Source organism: Scyliorhinus torazame, chromosome 12, assembly GCF_047496885.1.
Source record: "Scyliorhinus torazame isolate Kashiwa2021f chromosome 12, sScyTor2.1, whole genome shotgun sequence".
Taxonomy (NCBI): domain Eukaryota; kingdom Metazoa; phylum Chordata; class Chondrichthyes; order Carcharhiniformes; family Scyliorhinidae; genus Scyliorhinus; species Scyliorhinus torazame.
The window spans coordinates 29648421-29668521 of record NC_092718.1 but is presented as its reverse complement, the minus strand read 5'-3'; the positions used below and the strand labels follow the sequence as shown (position 1 = coordinate 29668521).

The 20101-nt window shown below is 50.7% G+C and overlaps 1 protein-coding gene across 1 annotated transcript in view; it reads left to right on the top strand.

The window, feature by feature from the left end:
• LOC140387318 (uncharacterized) overlaps positions 1 to 19724 on the top strand; it is a 65993-nt gene extending 46269 nt beyond the window's left edge. Inside the window, exons 4-5 of the mRNA XM_072470246.1 lie at positions 13008 to 13763; positions 19536 to 19724. Coding sequence (XP_072326347.1) covers positions 13008 to 13763; positions 19536 to 19724 — 945 coding nt within the window. The remainder of the gene's footprint in view (positions 1 to 13007; positions 13764 to 19535) is intronic.
• Positions 19725 to 20101: the final 377 nt, after the last annotated feature.

The window sequence follows — 20101 nt, the reverse complement described above, 5'->3', positions numbered from 1 at the left end:
CTTCTGTGCGAAAGTCGGGGGCGGAATTCTCCCAGCCCTGGGCCGGGCTGGAGAATCCCGCGAACGTGTCACACCACTCTCCATGGCCGGCCCGCCGATTCTCAGTCCCGGATGGGCCGAGCGGCCGTAAGAAAAGAGCTGATTCCCGCCGGCGCCATTCTAACCTGCTCTGAGCCGGCGGGACCTCAGCGTTGAAGGATCCGGTGGCGTCCTGTGGGGGCGGAGGGGGCGGGGCGGTGGTCTCCGATGTGGCCTGGCCCGCAATCGGGGCCCACCAATCGGCCCCTACCACCTGTAGGGGCCAGAATTAGTCCTAGGAGCGGCCCGTTCATGCCGTCGTAAAACGCAGCGGCGTTTACAACGGCATGGACACTCTGCCGCAGGATTGGAGAATCCCGCCCCGGATTTGAAGGATCGAGAATGAACGGAGCGATTTAAAAATTACGGTGGAACTTTCAACCTAGCGATGTCAGCTTTCTAAAGAGACAGGAATAATTTTGGGCTTGTTCTTGTAATGCTACACATCTGCCAGAAGTGCACAGTGAAAGGCCTTGTAAGGTGCATCTCAATCTTGTGAGTTGGTTCATGCATTTCTTTAATTTGGTGCACTGGTTGGTTGCCTGTTGATCTCTGGTGATTTTAGTTTGTTTGTGACAATAAGATGTGAAATCTTGCCCTTTGGCTATTTCTGTCAGTCTCTGGGAAATGTATCTCTTTTTAAAAAGTTCTTGGTCTCTATGGGGTTTGCAACACGCAAACATAAGAATTCGCGATGGGAAAAGGTTGGCCGGAAGTCATTCAGATGTAAGATTTTTAATATTACATAATGTAAATCTCTCATGACACTGCTCAGTATATTAGAGGAAGTGCTGTTTTGTGAATACAGGACATCATAAAATTGAATGTTGCTTTAAGGATATAATTGCTCTGTGAATGAAATTAATTTAACAGTTGCATGGCAAATGACAACTGTAGCTTTGTCTGATCGATGGATGGATTTGTTTACTGTCATGTGTACCGAGGTGCAGTGAAAAGTATTTTTCTGCGAGCAGCTCAAACAGATCATTTAGTACATGAAAATAAAATAAAATAAAAATAAAACACTTATAAGGGCAACACAAGGTACACAATGTAAATACATAGACACCGGCATCGGGTGAAGCATACAGGTGTGTAGTGTTAATCAGGTCAGTCTATAAGAGGGTCGTTTAGGAGTCTGGTGACAGTGGGGAAGAAGCTGTTTTTGAATCTGTTCGTGCGTGTTCTCTGACTTTTGTATCTTCTGCCTGATGGAAGAAGTTGGAAGAGTGAGTAAGCCGGGTGGGAGGGGTCTTTGATTATGCTGCCCGCTTTCACCAGGCAGCGGGAGGTGTAGATGGAGTCAATGGATGGGAGGCAGGTTTGTGTGCTGGACTGGGCTGTGTTCACGACTCTCTGAAATTTCTTGGGGTCCGGGCCGAGCAATTGCCATACCAGGCTGTGTTGCAGCCAGATAGGATGCTTTCCATGGTGCATCTGTAAAAGTTGGTAAGAGTCAGTGTGGATATGCCAAAATTCCTTAGTTTCCTGGGAAAGTATAGGAGCTGTTGTGCTTTCTTGGTGGTAGCGTCGACGTGGGTGGACCAGGACAGATTTTTGGTGATGTGCACCCCAAGGAATTTGAAGCTGTCAACCATCTCCACCTCGGTTCCATTGATGCAGACAGGGGTGTGTACAGTACTTTGCTTCCTGAAGTCAATGACCAGCTCTTTAGTTTAGCTAGCATTGAGGGGCAGATTGTTGTCGTTGCACCACTTCACTAGGTTCTCTATCTCCCTCCTGCATTCTGACTTGTCGGTATTCGAGTTCCGACCCACTATAGTTGTGTCGTCAGCAAAATTGTAGATGGAGTTGCAACCAAATTTTTCCACGCTGTCGTGTGTGTACAGAGAGTGTAGTAGGGGGTTAAGTAACGCAGCCTTGCGGGGCAGTATTTTTAAACTTGTCAGTTTAATAATTTATTTGAGATTTGAAAAGGATGAGTTCTTGGATGAAGGGAACTGAAACACACAATCCATAAAGAACATGTAGCTGTTAATGTATTCTGGACTGATTTCCCAAAGATTCCATGCCTAAAATAAGGCCTTTCAGTCATTCCCCCCGTGGTCCTTCTTCATTTGTACCTGAAACATAATTTCAGCAGGCTATCCAACAATGGAAGGCTAGCCTGAAATCGCCCTCATCTGGTGACCACGCATACAAACTTTCCAGTGTGAATTATTGATCAGAATTTGGAATTCTGACTGATTTTTCTACTGTCTAACCCAAGCTGCGGCAAATAATAATGCTGGACATACTGCCCTGGTTTCAATCAAGACTTCAAATGTTGGCTGGGAATCAAAGCTTATCTCCATGACAAATTGGGGTTTTAAAAGGATGCGAGATAAAAATAAACATGCTTCCGAAAACATAAACATGCTTCTGAAAACAGTTTTTACATTTTTTTTCTTCTCTGCAAAGCTATTCCAAAGTGAATTACCGAGTAATGATTAAATGTGCATTTCTAATTGAAAGCTCTGGAAGGGTTTCAATAACAGAGCAAATGAGGGATTCTAGAACTTGGTGGCTTGGGAGCTTCATGAAGGGTGAGTAATCAGGCTTCCTGAAGTGGTATTGTGGGAAGGTAGAAGGAAATGAAGTGGTTAATGCAATTTACGAAAGATCTTAACTTGGACACTTGGCATCATGGGTTCTTCCGTAATCTGATTGTAACTAAAGACTTTAAGTATCTTTCTAAACTCTCAAATCCTCGGACAAGATTTGGGTTTGATGACAGAAAGGTTACACGTTTTCTTCCACAGTTTTAATGCTCACACTTGTTGACTCTGTTACGATCCCCTTTGGGGCCAAGGACTGTGCTCTATACGATCCCCCCTATCACCTCAGAGTATGAACTCTCCCGGTAATTGGGGGTGGGATTTTGTTGCTCTCTTTTGTGGCTGTAAATATGGCGGTTAATAAGGTCGCCTTTCTTAATCTTAATTATGAATATGCTTTCAGAGTCGCCAGGTATCTCTTGATACCGCCACAAGGTTCAACCGAATACCGATCAAAGAGCCAATACACCAGTTAGTTAGTTCAAAGTCAATGACACTTTATTTACACACAGTATGATTTACTCATGCACAATAACACTACAGGCTAAACTATGTCTATCACTAACACCTATACTTAACTTCGAGTGCCCCCTTAGGTCAGAGGAACAGTGGCCGTTGTTCGGATCTGAGGCTGTTGGGTTTGAAGAAGTAGCAGGAGTACAGCTAAGGTCGTCCGTCTGGTAGCGAGCGTTGAACTTGAACTTACTTGCTTCTGGTGGTGCAGGTGGAAGGGTCTCTCCCGTTGAGAGCTGATTGCAAGAGGCTGAACATATGGCTGGGGTTCCTTCTTACACTCGGAGGGGCTTTGCGCGCTTTTAGGCGGGCCTTAACCTTGGCCTCAATTAATTGGGCCGCTTCTCGATCACTGCCATCAATCTGAGCCAATAAAGGGGCGGGTGCCTTGATGGCTGGGCGTGTCCTAAGTGGCCGTTGGCCTTGCTTTGTTTGTGTCTTCTTGCTGGGGTAGTGGCGCCGGAATGTCTGGGACGGTACCGGCTACCTGAGCACTAGTCTTTGTTCATCGGAGATGGGCCATCAATGTGTAAATCGGCCAGGAGTTCCGGTTCTGTCTGCAGTCTGTCTTCTAAATACACATTCAGGCTCAGTGCCTGCTTGTTACTTTGCATTGTCCATTTTTCCCTGTATGCTCTGCGAGTGTCCATTTTATATGCTGGAAGTGGCCATCCCAGATGGCTGCAGTTTCCCCTTAACAAGGAGGAAACTCTCAGTATAAAAACCCTGAGGCCTGGGTGCAGGTGCTGGAGGGTGGCCCTTCAGGGAGAGGAGTTGTAGCTTTGCGATTTAGTGTACACTGTAATATACCTTTGTTCGTTCCTATCCTACCGTGCGTTCCTGCGTCTCTTCCGTTGGATTAGACAGGTCGAAAGGTCATCAACCTGAAACGTTAACTTTCTCCACGGATTCTGCCTGACTTGCTGCGAATTTCCAGCACTTTCTGCTTTTAATATTGATTTACAAGATTAAAAGCTGTATTTTGCTTTTATATTTAAAGATGAATTTTAAACAGGTTCCATTGAGATCCAGTAGAACGCCAAAACACTGGGAATTGCAAAAGCTGAAGGGAAAATCTCTGAGGTGGGGTTAGGGAATTCTATCCAGACACTTTTAAACCAGCATAGAGCCCCCTGCCTGCGGATCGGCCTCCCCCCACCCCCCGGCTGTGGCGGCGCTGGTCTTAGTCCACTGCTGAGTTCCTCCCCAAAAAATACCTCACGCGCCCACGCCATCGGGAACTCAGCCCATTGGGGGTGGAGCATTGGGGGAGGGCCTTGGGCAATGTCGCAGAGTATGTTGTTTTGGAGGGGTGAAGCATCACAAAAGCGGCTCCGCCCCCGATTTCATAATAACAATAACAATACACGATCAGTTTCAGTTGTCAATATTAACTAAAGATAGGTATTTCAAAATACAATTATCCAATTTTAATTTTGCTAATGTTTTGTTTATTCGAACAAGCTCTTCAACCTTAGGATCATTAATTTTAATGCTTTAGTGTGGCCAATCCACCTACCTTGCACATCTTTGGGTTGTGGGGGCAAAACCCACACAAACACGGGGAGAATGTGCAAACTCCACACGGACAGTGACCCATAGCCGGGATCAAACCTGGGACCTCGGCGCCGTGAGGCAACAGGGCTAACCCACTGCGCCACCATGCTGCCCTGGATAGGTCCTACATTAACTTGAGTTGGTCTAATTACATTGAGGTGATGAAGTGCCAACATTTGCTGTTTGAAGTCATCTTTTCACCTGTTGGTAATTTAAACTATTATTTGGTCTTTCTTACGTTGCTATTTTGTTTTGTACATAGCTGAGAGGTAAATCAATTCCAGATTTTGAAATGTTTTCAAATCAGAGTTTTTGCTTTCATGTTTTTAACAATTGATTTGAGATTTATTTGTTAATTTAATTTTTCACCCAGGGAAGGAATGTCACAGAAAGATTGAATATAGGAGCACATGTGGGCCATTCAGCCCAGCCAGCCTGTTCCTCTGTCTCAATGCTGCACTGCAGCATTCTCCCCATATCCCTAGATGCTTTTGGTGTCTAGAAATATATCTATTCCTTTCTTAAATACAGTCAGTGATTTGGCCATCCACAGCCTTCTGCGGTAAAGAATTTGCGAGATCCGCCACCCTCTGAGGGAAGGCATTTCTCCTAATCTCAGTCCTAAATGGCCTACTGCATATACTGAGACTGATTCACCCTTGCTCTAGACCTCCCAGGCAGGGGGAAACATCGGGCTGGATTCTGAGACTCTGGGGTTATGTCCCCACGCCGGCGAAAATCTGGCGCAAAATGGCCACCAATTCCCCATTTTGCTGGGGGCTAGCAGGGCGGCAGCCAGAGCACCCAGCTCTAGCTGCCGATATGCACCGGAGAATTGCCGGGTCCGTGGCCGTGCATGCGCATGGCAGCGGTCTGCAGTGGACGCCTGTGCAACATGGTGGCAGCCGCTCGTGGACCCGGCATGCGAAATAGTCCCACCCTACGGCCGGCTCGAGCGCCCCGGATCACATCCCCACAGTGCCCCCAGCCCCGAATAATATCCCCCCTGCCCGTGGATCAGCCCTCCCCGACTGTGGCGACGCTGAGTCCGCAGCCGCCACGCCGAGTTCCCGATGGATGAGACCATGAGAGATCCACGGCGTTGGGAACTCGGCAGGTCGGGGGCAGAGCATTGGGGGGCGGGCCTCAGGCAACGTCCTGAGGCCATCGATATGTGTCGCAGCGTACTCGCAGAGCAGCGCCGCCCCCCGATTTCGCCAGAAACTTGGATTCTCCGGCTGGTCGCCGAACTCGATTTTGGCGTCAGAGACCGGAGAATCCAGCCCATCATCTCTGTATCCTACACCCAGTCTGTCCAGCCCTATCACAATTTTATGTTTATACGTTTCAAAGAGATTCCCCTTAATAATAATCTTTATTATTGTCACAAGTAGGCTTACTTTAACACTGCAATGAAGTTATTGTCAAAATACCCTAGTCGCCACATTCCAGCACCTGTTCAGGTGCACTGAGGGAGAATTCAGAATATCCAATTCACCTAACAAGCACGTCTTTTGGGACCTGTGGGAGGAAACCGGAGCACCCGGGGGAAACCCACGCAGACACTGGGAGAGCGTGCAGACTCCGCACAGACAGTGACCCAAGCTGGGAATCGAACCTGGGACCCTGGTGCTGTGAAGCAACAGTGCTAACCACTATGCCACATTGCCACCCTGTTTTATTCTTATTCTTCTAAACTCCAGCCCCATCGCATAAAATTGAGGCAACTGGTTCCAATTGCTATCCTGATTTGAATTATTCCATTAAACATTTTTTATTTTTTAACAAACAATTTTATTGAGGTATTTTTTGGCATTGTAAACAGTTACAGATAACAGAAATGTGCAAACATCAATATAAAACCAATACTTCAATCAAACCATACTGCACATGCCCGCTCCTCTCCCCTAGACAGTACCCGCCGATTTATCCCTCCTACTCTACTCTAATCTCCCCCCCCCCCCCCCCCCCTCCCCCCGCTGCTGACGTTCACTCTCCCGCGAAGAAGTCGATGAATGGTTGCCACCTTCGGGCGAACCCCAGTACAGATCCCCTCAAGGCGAACTTAATTTTTTCCATATCCAGAAAACTTGACATGTCCCAAAGCCATACTTCGGTCTTCGGGAGTTTTGAGTCCGTCCATGCCAGCTGTTTCCGCCGCCGGGCTATCAGGGAAGCAAAGGCCAGAACATCTGCCTCTTTCTCCCCCTGGACTCCCGGGTCTTCCGAAACCCCGAACATTGCCATCCCTGGACTCATCACCATCCTTGTTTTCTGCACCCGGGACATCTGCAAATCCCTCCCCCTAGTACCCAGTACCCCCTAAGCTTAGGACATGCCCAAAACATGTGAACATGGTTCGCTGGACCTCCCGCGTCTAGCGCACTCGTCCTCTACCCCAAAGAATTTGCTCATCCGCGCTACCGTCATGTGGGCCCGGTGAACGACCTTAAATTGAATCAGGCCAAGCCTGGCACATGTTGCGGTTGAGTTTACCCTACTCAGAGCTTCCACCCACAGCCCGTCCTCCATCTCCCTGCCAAGCTCCTCCTCCCATTTGAGTTTCAGTTCCTCCGTCTGGGACTCTTTCCCCTTCATGAGCACCTTGTAGATATCCGAGACTTTGCCCTTTCCTCCTTCTCCTCTAAAGACTATTCTGTCCTGGATCCCTATTGGTGGGAGGCGTGGGAAGGATGGGACCTGTCTGCGTACAAAGTCCCGCATCTGTAAGCACCTAAAGTCATTTCCCCTTACCAGTCCAAATTTCTCCTCCAAGCCCCTCAAACTCGCAAAGCTCCCCTCCAGGAACATATCGCCCACCCTCCCCACCCCCACCCGCCGCCATGTTTGAAACCCTCCATCCATGTTCCCGGGGGCGAATCGATGGTTATCACAAATTGGAGCCCAGACCGACGCACCCACCTCCCCCACATGCCTCCACCACTGGCCCCATATCCGCAGGGCCGCCCCCACTACGGGGCTGGTGGAGTACCTGGCCGGCGACAGCGGTACATAAAACATTTTTAAAACATATTTTTTAAAATACATTTGGAGTACCCAATTATTGTCTTTCCAATTAAGGGACAATTTAGCGTGGCCAATCCACCTACCTTGCACATCTTTGGGTTGTGGGGGTGAGACCCACGCAGACACGGGGAGAATGTGCAAACTCCACACGGACAGTGACCCGGGGCCGGGATCGAACCAATTAAAGCTTATTCATTTAAAAAAAAATTTTTATTGAAGTATTTGCAAAATTTTTATAACAATAACAAACAAAATAATAATAACATAAACAACAACATGGTAAACTAGTCATTTCCCACCCAACCCCTTCTGTACATCCCTTAACCATATTGCACCTACCTGCCCCCCCCCCCCTTCAGAATGCTGCTTCTGCTAACATATTAATTTTCCCCGAGAAAGTCGACGAACGGCTGCCACCTCCGAGAGAACCCCAGCATTGACCCTCTCAAGGCAAACTTTATTTTCTCCAGCTTGAGAAACCCAGCCATGTCACTGACCCAAATCTCCACACTCGGGGACTTCGAGTCCTTCCACATTAAAAGGACCTGTCTCCGGGCTACCAGGGCGGCAAAGGCCAAAACTTCAGCCTCTTTCTCTCCTTGAACTCCCGGATCTTCTGACACTCCAAAGATCGCCACCTCTGGACTCGGCACCACCCGCGTACCTAGCACGTTGGACACAGCCTTGGCAAACCCCTGCCAGAATCCTCCAAGCTTCGGGCATGCCCAAAACATGTGGACATGGTTTGCTGGGCTTCCTGCACACCTCGTACATCTGTCTTCTACCCCGAAAAACGTGCTCATCCTCGCCGCCATCATGTGTGCCCGGTGCACCACATTAAACTGTATTAGACTGAGCCTGGCACATGATGAGGAGGAATTAACCCTGCTTGGGCGTCCGCCCACAGACCCGCCTCTAACTCTCCACCTAGCTCCTCCTCCCACTTGCCCTTCAGTTCCAGCACCGGGGTTACCTCCGCCTCCAACAACTCCCGATAGATATCTGACACCTTCACCTCCCCCACCCACGTACCAGAGCCTACTCTGTCCTGTATCCCCCATGGCAGCAAGAGCGGGAAAGGCAACACCTGGGGCGTAATTCTCCCCCAACGGCGCGATGTCCGCCGACTGGCGCCCAAAACGGCGCCAATCAGACAGGCATCGCGCCGCCCCTTTCCGCATCTTTGGGGGCCGAGCCCCAACATTGAGGGGCTAGGCCGACGCCGGAGGGATTTCCGCCACGCCAGCTGGCGGAAATGGCGTTTGTTGCCCCGCCAGCTGGTGCGGAAATGACATTCAGGGCGGCGCATGCGCGGGAGCGTCAGCGGCCGCTGACAGTTTCCCGCGCATGCGCTGTGGGGAGAGTCACTTCCGCCTCCGCCATGGTGGAGGCCATGGCGGAGGCGGAAGGGAAAGAGTGTCCCCATGGCACAGGCCTGCCCGCGGATCGGTAGGCCCCGATCGCGGTCCAGGCCACCGTGGGGGCACCCCCCGGGGTCAGATCGCCCCGCGCCCCCCCCAGGGCCCCGGAGCCCATCACGCCGCCTTGTCCCGCCGGTAAATACCTACTTTAATTTACGCCGGCGGGACAGGCAATTTCTTGGCGGGACTTCGGCCCATCCGGGCCGGAGAATTGAGCGGGGGGGCCCGCCAACTGGCGCGGCCCGATTCCCGCCCCCGCCCAATCTCCGGTACCGGAGACTTCGGCAGGAGCGGGATTCACGGCGGCCAACAGCTATTCTCCGACCCGGCGGGGGGTCGGAGAATGACGCCCCTGTTTCCTCGGAAAGTCCCGCACTTGCAAATATCTGAAACCATTCCCCGGCGGCAGCTTGAACTTGTCCTCCAGCGCCTTCAGACTGGGAAAACTCCCATCGATGAATAGATCGCCCATCCTTCTGATTCCTGCTCTCTGCCAGCTCCGGAACCCGCCATTTATCCTGCCCGGTGCGTACCGGTGGTTATTGCAAATCGGGGTCCAGACCGATGCACCCTCCACCTTCTTATACCTCCTCCATTGCCCCCTGATCCTCAGTGCCGCCACCACCTCCGGGCTAGTGGAGTACCGGGCCGGCGAGAACGGCAGAGGTGCCGTTACCAGCGCTCCCAAACTGGAACCCCTCCCCCACCACCCACTTCCTAATCATCGCTATATTCGCCGCCCAGTAGTAGTTGCCGAAGTTCGACAGTGCCAACCCACCCTCCCCCCGACTGCGCTCCAACAACATTTTCTTCACTCACGGGGTTTTATTCGCCCATACAAAGCCCGAAATAATCTTAAAAAAGGCCTTAGGGATGAAGATGGGGAGGCACTGGAAGACAAACAAAAATCTGGGGAGCACCGTCATTTTCACAGTCTGTATCCTCCCCGCCAGCGATAACGGGAACATATCCCATCTTTTAAAGTCCCCCTCCATTTGCCCCACCAGCCGGGTTAGGTTGAGCCTGTGTAATGCCTCCCATTTCCGAGCCACCTGTATTCCCAGGTAGCGAAAGCTCCTCTCTACCATCCTGAGCGGCAGCTCCTTCAGTCTCCTCTCCTGCCCCCTTGCCTGGATCACGAACAATTCACTTTTTCCCACGTTCAATTTAGACCCTGGAAAACCTGCCAAATTCCCCCAAAATCTGCATCACCTCCCCCACATCCCTCCACCGGGTCCGAAATGTACAACAGCAGATTGTCCGCGTACAGCGAAACCCGGTGTTCCCCCCCCCCCCCCCCCCCGAACCAGCCCCTGCCAATTCCTTGATGCTCTCAGCGCCATGGCCAATGGCTCTATAGCCAGAGCGAACAGCAACAGGGAAGTACCCCGACCTCAGCCGGTTCGTGCACACACTCGCTACCGGCGCCTGGTAGAGCAACCGCACCCAGTCGATAGAGCCCTCACCAAACCCAAACCTTCCCAGCGTATCCCACAGATACTCCCACTTCACCCGATCAAATGTCTTCTCTGCATCCATCCCCACCACCACCTCCGCCTCCTCTCCTTCTGCGGGCATCATAATTACATTTAAAAGCCTCCGGACATTAGCATTGAGCTGACTGCTCGTAACAAATCCAGTTTGGTCCTCATTTAAGCTTATTCTTAACAGATTTCCTTGGCTTTTTCTTCAGGTTCATCCATTCTCCTAATTTCTTCAAGTTGTCCACCTTTTTTATTGACAAGCGAGTGTATGCTTCAAATCACCTTCGATTACTTTTGTTCAGATAATCACTGTGAAGGTTGAAAGTCTTTCCAATACTGCCTCCCCCAGCCTTGCCATTATCAGCATGTCATGGTCTGGAATCTGCGGTCAACAAAGAAGGAATAAGATCATGGATCATCTGATGATAACTTCAACTGCAATCCCTGCCAGCCCCCGATAACCTTTCACCTTCTTCGCCCTCCTTGCTTGTCAAGAATCTATCTATCTCTGCCTTAAGAATATTTGAAGGCTGTGCTTCCACTGTGTTTTGAGAAAGAGTTCTAAAGAGTCACGGCCCTCTGAGAGAAACAACATTCTTCTAATCTCTGTCTTAAATGGGTGACCCCTTATTTTTAAACAGTGACCACCTAGTTCTAGATTCTCCCACAAGAGGAAACATCTTCTCCACATCCACCTTGTCAATACCCCTCACAATCTGATATGTTCCAATCAAGTCATCTATTATTCTTCTAAACTCCAGTAGATACAAGCTTAACCTGTCCAACCTTTCCTCAAAAGACAACCTACCCCATTCCAGATATTGGTCTAGTAAAGTTCTCTGAACTCAAAGGTTAGGAATCCTACAGTGAGTAACTCACCTCCTGACCCCCCAAAAGCCTGTCCACCATCTACAAGGCACAAGTCAGGAGTGTAATGGAATACTCTCCACTTGCCTGGATGAGTGCAGCTTCAGCAACACTCAAGAGGCTCGATACCATCCAGGACAAAGCAGACCGCTTGATTGCTCCTCCTTCCACAAACATTCAAACTCTCCACCATCGACGAACAGTGGCAGTCGCGAGTATAATCTACAAGTAACTCACCGAGGTTCTTTAGACAGCACCTTCCAAACCCAAGGCCACTACCATCCAGAAGGACAAGAGGAGCAGATACCTGGGAACCCCATCACCTGGAGGTTCCCCTCCAAGGCACTCACCACCCTTACTTGGAAATATATCACCGTTCCTTCACTGTCGCTGGGGCAAAATCCTAGAACTCCCTCCCTAACAGCATAGTGGGTGTACCCACACCTCAAGGACTGCAGCGATTCAAGAAGGCAACTCACCACCACCTTCTGAAGGGCAACTAGGGATGGGCAATAAATGCTGGCCTAACCAGCGACACCCACATCCCATAAATGAATTTTTAAAAAACTGCTTCCAATGCATTTACACCCTTCCTAAGGGTGTAATTGTACACAATACTCTAGATGTTGTCTCACCAATGCCCTGTATAACTGAAGCATAACCTTCCTACTTTTGTAATCAATTCCCCTTTCAGTAAACAATAACATTCTATTCGCTTTCCAAATTATTTTCTTCATCTCCATATAAACCTTTTGTGATTAATGCACTAGGACCCCAAAATATCAGCCAATGTTCCTTTTGCAATCTGAGGCAAAATCATCAAGTCATTCATAAGCAGTTATCTGCGTGAGAGAGAGAGAAAGAGAATATATGATTGGCTGATGAAAAGGGTCTCCATATCAAAGATGAATTCCACAGTACGTTTTGCTATTTAGGGCAGCACGGTAACATAGTGGTTAGCACTGTTGCTTCACAGCTCCAGGGTCCCAGGTTCGATTCCCGGTTTGGGTCACTGTCTGTGCGGAGTCTGCACGTTCTCCCCGTGTGTGTGTGGGTTTCCTCCGGGTGCTCCGGTTTCCTCCCACAGTCCAAAGATGTGCGGGTTAGGTGGATTGGCCATGCTAAATTGCCCTTAGTGTCCAAATTTGCCCTTAGTGTTATGTGCGGTTGCTGGGTTATGGGGTAGGGTGGAGGTGTGGGCTTGGGTAGGGTGCTCTTTCCAAGAGCCGGTGCAGACTCGATGGGCCGAATGGCCCCCTTCTGCACTGTAAATTCTATAACATTTCTATAAGAACATTAATGAAGTTACTCCTGAATGATCGTGATTCATTTCTGCAGAGTTTCGCTCTTTGTCCATTATATCTTGGGCAGAAGAGTCACTCAATCCCCTGAAAAGTAGGATCTCTCAGATTGTCAGGAGTGCCCCTATGGAAATGCAGCCATGTTTAGAAAAAAATGTTAACACTTTGATTGAGATGAATGCAATTTTCATTCTTTTGCAGTACGATTTTACCCTGGAAAAGAAGATTTTGGAATGGCTGCGAGACTGTTCCCTAAGAGAACCTCCAAGGCTTATACCAACATGTCCACCATTTCGTCTTGCATTTTCTGATATGGATGGAGAGGATACGGATTATATGAATCGTGACTCTCACCACGCTAAAGCTCAAACGGACCATATGATTTTGCAGACCAAGAGGTTCAGGAGTTTCAGTGTGACGGACATTAAATATATTCGTTCAAGGGTCGTATGCAAGTCAGACACAGAAAGTGATGATGGGTACTCAGAAGATGATGAACTCTCATCGTCTGATGATAATGAACAGCAGAAACTTCCTTGTGTGCCGCTTCTCAGGGGCAAATTTAATCTTCATTCCCGATTGCTGGATGGAAGACCAGCTTCTTCCCCTTTCTGCTCGGACATTCCTTCCAGAAATTGGCACTGTGAGAGATGCCTCAGCGCTAGCTTAACTAGACTCCCTCACATCTCTGGCCGTAGGTCATCACCTCTTTGCCACAGTCCTGCTAGGGAGGAAGATGTTAGGAAGCAAGGATCGAACTGGTCACAGGGACATACGCCAAGAAACCTTTGTAGAAAATCTCTCTCTCAGCACCTGAACAATAGAAACAACAAGAATCTGAACTCAGAACGAATTTCCATTGGAAATCCACCATTATCCTGCGCCCGATGTCACTTGGAAAGATCTTTTATGATCAGAAGCAGAACTCCACCCAGAAAACACAGACCACCATTACCGGTAAGAATTGAGGGCGTCATGTTTTAACTCCATTGTGGAGTTATCCGGCTTGATATAATTCTTTTATAGAAACTCAGGATCTGTATTTCTCAGCCATGATCAAGTTCATAGCCATGGGGCGGCATGGCGGCGCAGTGGTTAGCATTGCTGCCTCATGTCGCTAAGGACCCCGGTTCAATCCCGGCCCCGGGTCACTGTCCATGTGGAATTTGCACTTTTCCCCCGAGTCTGCGTGGGTCTCACCCTCACAACCCAAAAAGATGCGCAGGGTAGGTGGATTGGCCACACTAAATTGCCCCGTAATTGGGGGGAAAAAAAGAATTGGGTACTCTAAATTTTTTTATTTTTTTTAAATAAAAATGTTCATTAAAAGTTTTTTAACAAAATTTTCAACCATGCAAACATCTAATGCTCCGCGAGATAGTCTATGAAAAGTTGCCACCGCCTGTGGAGCCGCCTGTGGAACCCCTGCACAGACCCTCTCGAGGCAAACTTTATCCTCTCCAACTTAATAAACCCTGCCATATCATTTATCCAGGCCTCCACGCTGGGAGGCTTCGCCTCCTTCCACATTAACAAGATCCTTCGCCGGGCTACTAGGGACACAAAGGCCAGAATGCCGGCCTCTTTCGCCTCCTGCACTCCCGGCTCATCCACTACTCCAAATATTGCTAGCCCCCAGCTTGGCTTGACCTGGGCTTTCACCACCTGAGATATTGCTCCCGCCACTCCTCTCCAGAACCCCTCCAGTGCCGGACATGACCAAAACATATGGACATGGTTCGCCGGACTTCCTGAGCACCTCCCACATCTGTCCTCCACTCCAAAGAACTTACTCAGCCTCGCCCCCGTCATATGCGCTCTGTGCACTACCTTAAACTGTATCAGGCTAAGCCTGGCACACGAGGAAGAGGAATTAACCCTACTTAGGGCATCAGCCCACAGCCCCTCCTCAATCTCCTCCCCCAGCTCCTTTCCCATTTACCTTTCAGCTCCTCTACCAAAGCCTCCCCCTCCTTTTTCATCTCCTGGTATATCACGACACCTTGCCCTCTCTGACCCATACGTCCGCAATCACCCTGTCTTGAATCCCCTGTGCCGGGAGCAGCGGGAATTCCCTCACCTGCCGCCTCACAAACACCCTCACTTGCATGTACTTGAACGCGTTTCCCGGGGGGAGACAAAATTTCTCCTCCAGCGCCCCCAAGCTCGCAAACGTCCCATCGATGAACAGGTCCCCCATTCTTTTAATCCCTGCTCGATGCCAGCTCTGAAACCCCCCCGTCCATCCTTCCTGGGACAAACCGATGGTTATCCCTAATCGGGGACCACACCGAGGCTCCCAGCGCTCCCCTATGTCATCTCCACTGCCCCCAGATCTTTAGCGTTGCCGCCACCACCGGGCTCGTGGTGTACCTTGTCAGCGAGAGCGGCAGCAGTGCCGTCACCAGCGCCCCCAGGCTCGTTCCTTTGCAGGACGCCATCTCCAACCTCTTCCACGCCGCCCCCTCTCCCTCCATCACCCACTTACGGATCATCGCCACGTTGGCTGCCCAGTAGTAGCCACCCAAATTCGGCAACGCCAGCCCTCCTCTATCCCTGCTACGCTCCAGGAACCCCCTCCTTACCCTCGGGGTCTTGCTCGCCCACACAAAACTCATAATGCTCCTGCCTACCCTCTTAAAAAAAGGCCTTGGTGATCACGATTGGAAGGCACTGGAACACAAAGAGAAACCTTGGGAGGACCACCATTTTAATTGACTGTACCCTGCCCGCCAGCGAGAGCGCCAACATGTCCCACCTTTTAAAATCCTCCTCCATCTGTTCCACCAGCCGCGTCAAATTAAGTTTGTGCAGTGCCCCCCAGCTCCTAGCTACCTGAATCCCCAAATATCGAAAGCTCCTTTCCACCCTCCTCAATGGTAGGTCGTCTATCCCTCTTCCCTGATCCCCCGGATGCACCACAAAGAGCTCACTCTTTCCCACATTGAGCTTATAGCCCGAAAAATCTCCAAACTCCCTTAAGATCTGCAATACCTTAACCATCCCCTCCACTGGGTCCGCCACATACAGCAACAGGTCGTCTGCGTACAGCGACACTCGATGTTCCTCTCCCCCTCGAACCACCCCCTTCCATTTCCCCGACTCCCTTAACGCCATGGCCAAAGGTTCAATTGCTAATGCGAACAGCAGAGGGGACAGGGGGCACCCCTGCCTCGTCCCTCGATACAGCCGGAAATACTCCGACCTCCGCCGGTTCGTGACCACACTCGCCACCGGGGCTTTATACAGGAGCTTAACCCAACTAATAAACCCTCCCCCAAACCCAAACCTCCTCAACACTTCCCAGAGATACTCCCACTCTACCCGATCAAAGGCTTTCTCCGCGTCCATGGCTGTCACTATCTCTGCCTCTCCCTCCACCGATGGCATCATTATCACATTTAAGAGCCTTCGCACATTAGTGTTTAACTGCCTACCCTTTACGAATCCCGTCTGGTCCTCGTGAATCACCCCCGGGACACAGTCCTCAATCCTCGTAGCCAACATTTTTGCCAGCAACTTAGCATCTACGTTAAGGAGCGAGATCGGCCTATACGACTCACATTGCAATGGGTCCTTATCCCGCTTCAAGATCAAAGAGATCATCGCCTCCGACATTGTCGGGGGCAGGGTACCCCCCCTCCCTTGCTTCATTGAAAGTCCTTGCCAGCAACGGGGCTAACAGGTCTACAAACTTCCTATAAAACTCCACCGGGAACCCACTCGGCCCCGGGGCCTTCCCTGCCTGCATGCTCCCCAGTCCTTTAACCAGCTCCTCCACCCTAATTGGCGCCCCCAAACCAGCCACCTCCTGCTCCTCCACCCTCGGGAACCTCAGTTGGTCCAAGAATCGTCGCATCCCCTCTTTTCCCCCTGGGGGCTGGGACCTATACAGCTCCTCGTAAAAGACCTTGAATGCCTCATTCACTTTCACCGCACTCCGCACCGTAGTTCCCCTGTCATCCTTGACTCCACCTATTTCACTCTCTGCCATCCTCTTACGGAGCTGATGTGCCAGCATCCGACTCGCCTTCTCCCCATATTCATATATTGCCCCCTGTGCCTTCCTCCGCTGTGCCTCTGCCTTCCCCGTGGTCAACAGGTCCATCTGGAGACTTCGTCTCTCCCTGAGTAGTCCCTCATCAGGGGCCTCTGCATATCTCCTGTCCACCCTTAAAATCTCCCCCACTAACCTCTCCCTTTCCCTGCCCTCTCTCTTCACCCTATGAGCCCTGATGGAGATTAACTCTCCCCTGACCACCGCCTTCAGCGCCTCCCACACTACTCCCACCTGCACCACCCCATTGTCATTGGCCTCCAGATACCTTTCGATGCACCCCCGCACCCTCCCACACACTTCCTCGTCTGCCAGCAGTCCCACATCCAACCGCCACAATGGGCGTTGGTCCCTCTCCTCCCCCAGCTCCAGCTCCACCCAATGCGGGGCATGGTCTGAGATGGCTATGGCCGAGTACTCCGTTCCCTCCACTTTCGGGATCAATGCCCTGCCCAGAACAAAAAGATCTATCCGGGAGTAGGCCTTATGCACGTGAGAGAAAAAAGAAAATTATTTGGCCAAAGGCCTGGCAAATCTCCACGGATCTACTCCCCCCATCTGACCCATAAACCCCTAAGCACCTTGGCCGCAGCCGGCCTCTTCCCCGTCCTCGACCTGGAGCGATCTAATGCTGGGTCCAGCACCGTGTTAAAATCCCCACCCATTATCAAGCTCCCTACCTCCAAGTCTGGAATACGCCCCAACATCCGTTTCATGAATCCAGCATCGTCCCAGTTCGGGGCATATACATTCACCAGTACCACCTCTGTCCCCTGCAACCTACCGCTCACCATCACGTATCGGCCTCCATTGTCCGCTACTATGTTCTTGGCCTCAAACGACACCCGCTTCCCCACTAATATTGCCACCCCTCTATTCTTCGCATCCAGCCCCGAATGGAACACCTGTCCTACCCATCCCTTCGTTAACCTGACCTGATCTGCCACCTTCAGATGTGTCTCCTGGAGCATGGCCACGTCTGCCTTCAGTCCCTTTAGGTGCGCGAACACTCGGGCCCTCTTAACCGGCCCATTTAGGCCTCTCACATTCCACGTGATCAGCAGGATTGGGGGGCTAACACCCCCCGACTAGCCATCTCCTATCTTAGGCCAGTCCTGTGCCCGCGCCTCCTGCACTCTCCAGTCCCCCAGACGGGGAACCCCCGCCCCGACCACCTCGTCCAAGTGCAGCAGCAACCCTAATATCCCCCTCTCCCCCCCTTCCCTCCCCCCTCCCCGCTAGATCCGCATCTAGCAGTCTTGCTCCCCCATATTACTTCCATGAGTCAGCTGACTTCTGCTGACCCCGGCTTCCCCCGCCTTCCCATTGATCTCCCCCGTGTGGGAGTTTCTCCTCCTCCTTACCTTCCTCCTTCCCCCCCCCACTCCCCCAATTTCTCCGTTTGGATGAAGGTCCAGGCCTCTTCTGGCGTTTCAAAATAATGGTGTCTGTCCTGATAAGTGACCCACAGTCATGCAGGCTGCAGCATGCCGAACCTGACTCTTTTTTTGTGCAGCACCGCCTTGGCCCGGTTGAAGCCAGCTCTCCTCCTTGCCACCTCCGCGCTCCAATCCTGGTTGACTCGGATCACCGTATTCTCCCATCTACTGCTCCGCACCTTCTTGGCCCATCTCAGCACCCTTTCTTTGTCTGCGAAACGATGGAACCTCGCCACTATCGCCCTTGGCGGCTCATCAGCCTTGGGTCTCCTCGCCAGGACCCGGTGAGCCCCTTCCAGCTCCAGGGGGGTCGGAGAGGCCTCCGCACCCATTAGCAAATGGAGCATCGTACTCACATACGCTCCGGCATCAGCTCCCTCCACTCCTTCGGGGAGACCCAGAATCCGGAGATTCTTCCTCCTCGACCTGTTCTCCAGGACCTCGAGTCTCTCGACCCACCTCCTGTGCACCGCCTCATGCGCCTCCATTTTTACCGCCGGCCCAGGATCTCATCCTCATTCTCGTTCGTTTTATCCCTCACCTCATTAAGCTCCCCCGCCTGGGCCTTCTGGGTCTCCTTCAGCCCTCGATCGCCAACAGCATTGGCGCCAGCACCTCCTTTTTAAGTTCTGCCACACAGCGCTTAAGGAACTCCTGCTGGTCCGGCCCCCATGCTGCTTGCTCTCCGCCCTCTGCCATCTTGTTTTTTTCCCCCTCGTTTTTGCCGCTGCTCCAGAGCCTCTTTCTCCAACGCTCCACCACCAATTTCCGCCATACAACGTAAGAGGGGACCTTACTTCACCTTCCCACACAGTATTAAATCAAAAAATTTCCATTGTGGCTCCTCTGGAGAGCCCAAAAGTCCGTTATAGCTGGAGCTGCCGAAATGTGTGGCTTAGCTCCGCATCGCCGCAACCGGAAGTCCTACATTTATTTTTAACAAGTTCATAGACATAAAATCCAACATGCTTGAAAATGCCTAATGACTATGAAGGTGGGGTCGCAATTGCTCTTTTCATTAGAAAAAAATGGGAGAATACCAATCCAATTAATAACTGGATTGATGAAATTGTATATTCTGGAGCCATTTATTCCCAAGATTTAAAAACAAATACTGCGGATGCTGGAAATCTGAAATAAATTCAGAGAATGCTGGAAGAACTCAGCAGGTCTGGCAGCATCTGTGAAGAGGGAAACAGAGTTAACGCTTAAGTCTAAATGACCGTTCTACAGAACCAAGATTGTGCTGCTTCATTGGAAGCCAATATCCTCCTACTTCCAATGGCCAGTACGTTCATGCTGAGGAGCAGAAAACAGACTGATGAACACAAATATTTCAAGTTAATGACCTCAAACAATTTATCCATAAGTTCTTCAGAATATCACTGGACACAAAGTCTGACTGAGGGCCAACAATCATAGGGATTGAATTCTACTCCTGCTCCAATATAGAGAGGAATATCAGCCCAGTGTGTCTCAAAGCTCGCTCTGAATTGTTCTCTGGCTCTCGCCCTCTGCTCCCAGCAGCAGAAAGCGACTTTGGCCATCATCTCTTCAGACACTATGAGCAAGATCTGGGACTAGCCACACGGGAGGCGGAACAGGAAGCGGTGTACTACCTTTCTGCACCCTGGTTAATTGTGCAACACTGGACTACCTGGATTCATTTTTAAACCCATGCTCTGATCACTCTAGACTCAGACAATTTACTACCTCTCCTCTTTCCAAGTCTTGTTATAATGAAATGACCTCCTCCTTACAGTGAAACCGGAAGCAGAATTCCCTCACCTTGTCCGATG